General features: G+C 31.3%; 1 protein-coding gene across 1 annotated transcript; it reads left to right on the forward strand.

Annotated features, from left to right (window-relative positions):
• The first annotated feature begins 1109 nt into the window (after positions 1–1109).
• LOC140444290 (allergen Tha p 1-like) lies at positions 1110–6825 on the forward strand. Its single transcript, XM_072536040.1, has 2 exons — positions 1110–1293; positions 6623–6825. The coding sequence occupies exons 1-2, from the start codon at positions 1110–1112 to the stop codon at positions 6823–6825; spliced, it is 387 nt and encodes a 128-aa protein (XP_072392141.1).
• The last annotated feature ends 2100 nt before the right edge of the window (positions 6826–8925 follow it).

Here is an 8925-nt window from a genome sequence, read left to right on the forward strand (position 1 = left end):
TTGATGTTATATTTTTACTCACATTAACGAAGTATTCATTTAGATTTTCAGGGTTTGGAAGAGAAAATGTTTGAGCTGTGTTAGATTTGTTTTAAAGATTGTTTATTATGGACCAAGTTTTTTTGCAACATTTTAAGAGCTTCCTAGACAATTTTTATAGTACATTTTTTTAGCAACGAAGACATTGATATAATTACAACAGAAATAGTTCTGGTTGGAAAATATACATAGGACATGAAATAAGGATAAGTACCTACATATAACCAAACATGAAAAATCCTTTAGATAATAAATTTAATTTGTGATTCTTAGCGCAGCTGTAGGTTAAAAACGGATATCGATATTACAATTGGCTTATACAGAAAAATACATGCATATGATCAGTTTTTACAACCTGATGTAAATTAAATTATCCACAAAAAAATGGCAAAACTGAAATATAAATGCACTAGTTTATTGATCAGTAAAAATATCAAATAGAACAACAAGTATTGTAGATTATCATCCAAGACGGACCGATGAAAAAGGATCATCAGAAACTGCATAGCAACCGCGCAAGATAGAGAAGTTTGGAAAAGGCTAGAGGAGGCTTATGTCCAGCAATTAGTTTCTAATTTCTAGCGCTCATCTGCCTGGATATTTATGTGAAGATTATTTTCTATTTTTTTGTAGTATAAAATACTACAGAGAGTCTCCACATGTATATTTAGATAGTGGGTACTTTACCAAACACACGCCAATTCGCTTGCTCTAATTACACTATTAAATATTTATATTTTTATATCTAGGATATTTAATACATATTAAACATTAATTAATAGAGACCTTACAATTTGTGCCATTAATACAATTCAAATATATGACTATAGTGGAAATACTTATTAAGGTAACATTATTGTATAATATAAAAAGAAAGTTTTAAAAAAGAAAGTCAATAAAAATGGTGACATACAATTTTTCTATTGCCTACCCAGAAATCATTTATAAACACTTAACGAAAAGTTTAATGTTTCAATGAGTAATGAACGTTTTTAAATTTACTTAAAAATATAAAAGCGAGTAAATATACATTACTTTTCATTAAAGTGTAGTGTCACAAACAAGACAACATGCATAAATTTGTGATCGTCGTCTTCTTCGCAACCGTTAGCTTCTGTGCTGCTGCGTATACGCAAAAATACTCCTACATCAATCTGCACGATGTTCTACATAATACAAGATTATTGAAAAGATATATAGACTGTTTGTTAGATGTACCATTCACCTGCACCAAAGATGGAGATTACTTACGAGGTGAGGTTAATATGTTTGTTACGTTTTTGTTTTTCTTAAATTATGTATGCACTGTATACAGATATCCAAACACATATAAATAAATTTGTTGGTGACGTTTTGTTGCCACTAAATCATATATGTATTACCTTTTTTTCTAAAAAGTAACATTTAAATACTACTGGTAGATTAAGTATATAAATTAATTAAACATATATTAATATTTCAGTTATTTCTAATCGTTTGGCTTTCTCTGGAGTTTTCACTTTATTTTGTTTTTAGTATCTACGTCAGAATTAGCAATACGTTAGTTTTATTATATAAAACTATACATTTTAATTGTGTTGAGAACTCATTTCATATAATCCAAGAAATCTTACGCCTCCTCTGATACCTGTCTATTTTTTTTAATTTGAGTATAAATGTTCTATATTTATTTCAATACTTTTTATTTATCTCTTTTAAACTAATTAAGTATTGGGTTTTCTTTGCTATCTTTATTGATCTCTAGCCTATAGTTATGTTTGTATATACTTGTATGTAATTAGAACGATTCCTATCTCTTCATAAGTTCTATCTCTTCATAATCTTTCTTACATCTATTTTACTTAATTTATAGCCAACTTCTTCTTCACATTTTTGTACGATATATGAAAGCTGTGATCTTATTTTCAACTAGAGATTTTAATTCGGTCCTTAGGGTATGTCCTTGGTCAATTCATCTTCTTCCATCACTTTCGCTGTTTGATTCCAGCATAGGTTACATATGTCACATCTATCAAAATTTTCAGGAGACGTTAAAAACCATTACAGGGGACTTCTGCGATATTTTGAGATTTCTGTTTGATTTACTTGTATTCTAGTATAATGATTTATTAGAAGAATATAAAATAAAAAATATTTGACCTGCAATTTCATTATCAAATTGGTATTATTAATTTACATGGCGGGCTTTCCAACAAAATTTAGACACTTTGGATTGGAAATTCCCTAAAAGTTCGGAACAGTGTTCTTTTAACCTTTACTTAATAAATAATTGTAAACATTAGACTGTTAATATTTAAGACATATTTATTTGTTTATATTTATATAATTATTTTTTTAACACAAAAAATTTTACATCCCAATTTTTTTTCTGGAGAAAATTCTTCACTCATTTGTCAATAGTTGTGAATCACTCTCATCATTATTTAGAGAAAATATATATATATATGGCATCTTTATAAAACTTCAATCTTCAAAATCAGAATTTTCTAGCCAATCAGTTCCATAATACGTTTCTAATAATTTGGAATAACTGTAGGTATTCTTTTTGTCACTTACTCAGCCAGCTTCAAATTTGTCAGAATTAATCGGCCGAATATATTTTCCCTTCTTACAAATGCCCTTTAAAACACCGATGGAATTATTGTAGTTAACTTCGCCCTGAACTTCAATTGCATTATCATTTTGCTTCAAAATTCTAACGCGTTTGTACTGTTGAAATTGAAAGTGCGAAGCACCTGCTGGTTTAAAAACTTCTAATACTGAGGTTTTCCAATGAAACGCGTTCCAGTCGTCGACCAATTTACAGATTGTGACATTTTGTTTTATTATAGCTATGTTATGCTCTGGATGGGTTATAATTTTTGTTTTTTTTTTTTATTTTTCTTCGGAAATACCAAGCACTCTATCTGCCGGCATAAAACTGTGTCCTACAACTGGGAATATTAGTTTAATACAGCGAATATTATCAGGTGCCTTTTTATGGAAAAACTTTCAAGCATACCGATTATTGTGATATTTTTATTTTGACCAGGACTGTCATCTGCACAAATTAAAATTTTTTGAACATCTTTGGAAACTTTATGTTTTGATAATCTGTGGAACAACGCTGAAGCTATAACATTTGAATTTTTTGCAAATCTAAATCGGTTCATAGATAAGCTGAAACTATTTAAGAGTTAAGTTTCATATTACAAGTATCATATACAGCTGAAAAATTATAAAAATTGTATAAAAAACATAAGTTTTATTTGACAATCCATTGAAAAAACTTCTTTCTCGCTGCTGTTAGTTTTAAGAATTTTGTAAAATACTTTTGCTTTAAGTTTATGTAATTCCTGTAAAACAATCAGATCTTTTTTTTTGCTCCTCATCTTTTTCCTTCCTTATGTCTTTCTTATATTTTAAACAATGGGAGCATGCGTCTATGATAGGCGTTCCAAAACCTATATATTAGTCCGTTGTAAATTATGAACGAAAATGATGTTTCTTAACCCTAAAAGCGCTATCCACTGATATCATGTAAAACTTAAAGAAATTTCTTATATTAAGATCACATGGTAGGATAGGTTCTTTCCTTTACTTGACTCCTGCAGTAATGAAATTTCAGCACAAATTCTTAAAAAAAAGCTTTTCCATACCCTGAATTCTATATTTTTCACGCCCAAAATTTGCATAAAGGCTTTTCTGCATACACTAATCCATTCATCATCTTGCTTTGGTAATTTTTAATTTATTAATACGTGTTTTTAAAAAATTATGCTGCTCACTTCTCTCTCTGCTCGTCTTCTTCTTCTCTGCGGTGTCTTAGTCTCACTACATTTTAATATGAAAGCATCTTGTTTAAGTTTTGGACGAAACTTTATAAAATCTTTTATGAACAAATTTAAGATCCCTCATAGTTAATGAATTGCACTTCAAGAACTTATGTGTATGAAAACATCTTGGTTTTTCAGGAAAACCTTTAGCCGAATGTTTAAAAAAAGCATGATTATTTCGATAGATTAAAACATTATCTAGCTTACATATTTTTATAGCGACTACTTTTTTGTATTTAGCACGTACGATTCTTTTCCGGCTACATTCTGGACTCGTTTTTTTTATAGAGCTACCAATGTTATCGTTATCCATTACAACAAAACAAATGGAAATTTACGTAAGTCTTCTTTAAATAGCATCTGAACAACACTAAAAACATTACATGGTTAAAAGCTGCCACATGCTACTTCGTGAGAACGGGTTAATCATGTGTCAGTCCAAACGTTTCGCTATTGGTCAGGCCAGACTTGACGGTCTCCGATTTAAGTTGGAATTTGCATCTAAATTATGTTTGAACTTATGTCTATACACATAAAAAACAAATTCCCGTATCAAACGCAAATTTCACAAAAATGTGACTTGGCGGGTTTTGCATCTATATCCATCATATAATTCTAAAGTTTTTGCCGTCTATGTTTTTATTTAACAAAATTTCTTTCAAAAAGATTATGCTGCACCCTATCAAAAGTCTTCTGAAAATCAATGAAATAGTAAATAAATATATTTTATTATAGTGTATTACTCTTAACAACAATTTCAAGCCATTACTCATTAAGACGTCTTATGGTCATCGCACTCCTTTGCATGGGCTTTTTTTGGAAGCAGTATAAATGTCAATTGGTACCATTCTTTAGGTATTATTCCTGTTCTATAGATGGTGTTGAATAGATCCAAAAGTAAGTTAGTAAACTCAATTGCCAGAATTTTGAGTAATTCAATGGAAATTCCTTCGTGCTGGGAGATTTTCCACTTGTTTCAATGTATATTTTATTTCTTTTTTTGTAGTGTCAGGCCCAGTATCATTTCTAAATTCTTTTGGTGTTTCTGTTCTCTTTTTGTTTTAAAAAGCTGTGCTTTATATTCTGTCCATTTGTCCTGTCTTCTGTTCATTGCACTCCTTTGCATGGGCTTTTTTTTGGAAGCAGTATAAATGTCAATTGGTACCATTCTTTAGGTATTATTCGTGTTCTATAGATGGTGTTGAATAGATCCAAAAGTAAGTTAGTAAACTCAACTGCCAGAATTTTGAGTATTTCAATGGAAATTCCTTCGTGTTGGGAGATTTTCCACTTGTTTCAATGCATATTTTATTTCTTTTTTTGTAGTGTCAGGCCCATTATCATTTCTAAATTCTTTTGGTGTTTCTGTTCTCTTTTTGTTTTAAAAAGCTGTGCTTCATATTCTGTCCATCTGTCCTGTCTTCTGTTCATTGCACTCCTTTGCATGGGCTTTTTTTGGAAGCAGTATAAATGTCAATTGGTACCATTCTTTAGGTATTATTCCTGTTCTATAGATGGTGTTGAATAGATCCAAAAGTAAGTTAGTAAACTCAATTGCCAGAATTTTGAGTAATTCAATGGAAATTCCTTCGTGCTGGGAGATTTTCCACTTGTTTCAATGCATATTTTATTTATTTTTTTGTAGTTTCAGGCCCATTATCATTTCTAAATTCTTTTGGTGTTTCTGTTCTCTTTTTGTTTTAAAAACCTGTGCTTTATATTCTGTCCATCTCTGCATCTTCTGGTCTAAATCTGTCATAAGCTCCAGTTTCATCTTCTAGTTGACTAGTTTAAACTATTTTTTTTTATTTCTGTTGGTTCTTTAATCATTTTATCCATGTTAAAAAAGGCAAATTTTTCTCAAATTATTCTAGTTCTTGGACGTTTGGCCCACGTAACAGTCTCTCTTTAGCATCTATTTTTTAATTAATTGATACATTTTTTTATATCCAATTTGATTTTTTGTTTTGAATGATTTTTGTTCACTTAATAAAAGTAATTTTTCTTGAATCATCCACTCTTTATGTTTTCTTTCTTTTGGTTTTAAGTTTTCACTTCCTGCTTTAATTACTGCTTGTTTTTATTCAGTTCTTGGCAATTATGTAGATTTTCAGTAACAGTTTTTACAACTTGTTCCTTTATTTGTGGTTCCTTTAATATTTTAACACCAATTTGATTTTGTGCGGGTTTTTAATTAACTTCGATTTCATTCGTAACGTAACTACATACTATAGTTTTATGGTCTGGTCAGTAATGACAATCACCTTATAAACAACGTAGTTTGAGAAATACCAGATGGAAGATCTGTAGGACGGCCTAAAGAAAGGTTTAAAGATGCAGTCAGAAAGAATCTGGAGAAAATTGGAATGCGACAACGGGAAATAGTGTCACAGGACCAACAAAAATGATAGGCAATATTAAATGAGGCAAAAGCTCACGAAGAGTTATAACGCCAATAATGACAATGAGTTAGCCACTGCCATATATGAATAACATAGCTTTAATAATTTTGTAAATTTCCATTGAATGGCCCTCAACTGCCAACAGCCGAATACCTTTTTTTTTTGTTGATATTTTTTGCGATAATCAATGTCACTTTATAATCACAAACCTCATAATTTCAAACCAAAAACTCTAAATTTTGTTGGCATGGAAATAACATCATCGATATCTCGATCAAACATGGTTACACTGAACAGTTCTCGTATAATTTTAATCCATTAACACTTTTGTGGTTACTATATTTTGTTATCTTTTTTATTTTTCAGAGGTCCTTCCCGGTGCATTCAAAGAGAACTGCGCAGAATGTAATGCAACTCAAAAAGAAAATGCTCTTAAGGTTATAGCTTACCTTATCAAACATCATCAGGATTGGTGGAAGTTAATCGACAAGAAATTTAACGCCGACCGAAGTGTATTTGTGACAAGCAATATGGGAAAAATAAAATACTATCAAGTACATGAAATTTAACCAAATTGTAATTTAAGACATAATTTATTTAGTTGTAGTTGTTGTTATTTGTTTTGAATATCAAATAAAACAACATAATCAGTTTAACTGGTGTTTCGTTTAAGAAATATTATATTTTCTAGTGTTTATGTATGTATAAAGAATTTTTTTTAATAAACGTTTAAAAATTTTTGACAATTTTTTGATATATTTTTATTTCTAGTAATTATGATTTTCACTATTTTTTTTTTTATTTTTATCTAAGCAATTACGGAAAACCGTTCAAAGCTGCAGAATCTTTTAGAATAAGCTAAATCAATTGGTAAAAGAATTATTCTTAAGTATATCTTTTTTTTACAAAAAAAAAACTTAATATTTGATTTCCACATATAAATAGTCTAAATCTTCTTTTTCTTTTTCTTCTTCTTCTTTTTATAAAGACATGACTCTGTCTGTTTTTTAATGTGCCTCCAGTAAGTTGTCGTTCCATCGTTATCGAGGTCTTCCTACTGATCGTCTTCCTATTGGGGAATTTTCTCTTGCCGTCTTTGTTGGTGTTCGGTTTATATGATCGTTCCATTCTACTCTTCTATTTCTTACCCAGTTCTTGATGTTCTCCACCTTGCATCTACGCCGTATTTCTATGCTTCCAGCTCTGTCCCATAGTGTCTTCTTCTTCTTCTTCTTAGCCTTCTGTCGTCCATGTTTGGACATAGGCCTCTCCCAACTCCTTCCATCGGTCTTTATCCTGAGCAACATATTTTCAATTTATTCCGGCTATTCTTTTAATATCATTAACCCATCTCATCTGTGGTCTTCCTCTTGGTCGTTTACTTTCGTAAGGTCTTCAATGTTGTATTGTAGTATTCCAACGTTGGTCTTTTTGTCTAGCAGTGTGGCCCGCGAAGCTCCATTTAAATTTGGCAATTTTTGTTGCTATGTCCGCGATTTTTGTTTTGGATCTTACCCAGTCGTTCCTCTTTTTATCTGACAGTCATGGCTCTTTCTATTGTTCTTTCTGTTGTGGCTAGTTTATTCATGTTTGCCTTGGTTAAGGTCCAGGTTTGACATCCATATGTAATGATAGGAAGGATGCAGTGGTTGAACACTTTGCTCCTCAAGTATTGGGGTATTTAGCCGTTCTTAAGTATCCAACTAAGTTTTCCAAATCCTGCCCATGCTAGTCTTGCTTTTCTAGTAATTTCCGCACTGGTTCTCTTTGTCAAGTCTCAGGATTTGGCCTAGGTAGATATATTCCTGGATTTGTTTTATCACACTGCCATTTATAGTTATACGTCTGGGGCCATTTGTGTTTGTCATTATTTTTGTTTTTTTCGTATTCATTTTTAGGCCGACGTATTGGGAGCGAGCTGCTATTTCCCCCATCATAATTTGCAGTTCCTCGAATGTGCTCGCTATAATCACTATGTCGTCAGCGAATCTGAGGTGATTTAACTTGTTGCCATTAACATTAATACCATAGGTTGACCAGTTTGTAGTTTTGAAGACGTCTTCTAGGGCTAGGTTGAAAAGTTTTGGCGATATTACGTCTCCTTGTCTCACTCCTCTCTTAATGGGGATGGGATTTGTATTTTCATCTAGTTGTACTATCATAGTTGCATTTTTATATATATTATGTATTAGTTGCCTATATCTCAAATCTATTCTACAATTATTAATAGCTTGTTCTATGGCACACACCTCGATACTATCAAACCACTTTTCATAGTCGACGAAGGCAAGAAATACGGGTAGTTGGTATTCATTTGCCTTCTCTATCAATGTTCTCATTGTCAGCAGATGTTCTGATGTACTATATCTTTTGCGGAAGCCAGCCTGTTCAACCGGTTGGTAATTGTTTATTTTGTAGGTTAACCGGTTGTTAATAATTCTCATAAATAGTTTTTATACTTGACTGGGCAACGATATAGGTCTATAATTCTGTAGATTACATTTGTCCCCTTTTTTGTGTAAGAGTATTACTAGACTCTCGTTCCAGTCTTTAGGGATCTTGCTATTATGGAGACATATATTAAATAGCTCTGTTAGTACAGGGATTATTAATGTCTTGCTTGTTTTCAAGAGCTCGGCAATTATACCGTCGTGTCCTGGAGCTTTATT

The sequence above is a fragment of the Diabrotica undecimpunctata genome, chromosome 6 (genome assembly GCF_040954645.1).
Source record: "Diabrotica undecimpunctata isolate CICGRU chromosome 6, icDiaUnde3, whole genome shotgun sequence".
Classification (NCBI taxonomy): Eukaryota; Metazoa; Arthropoda; class Insecta; order Coleoptera; family Chrysomelidae; genus Diabrotica; species Diabrotica undecimpunctata.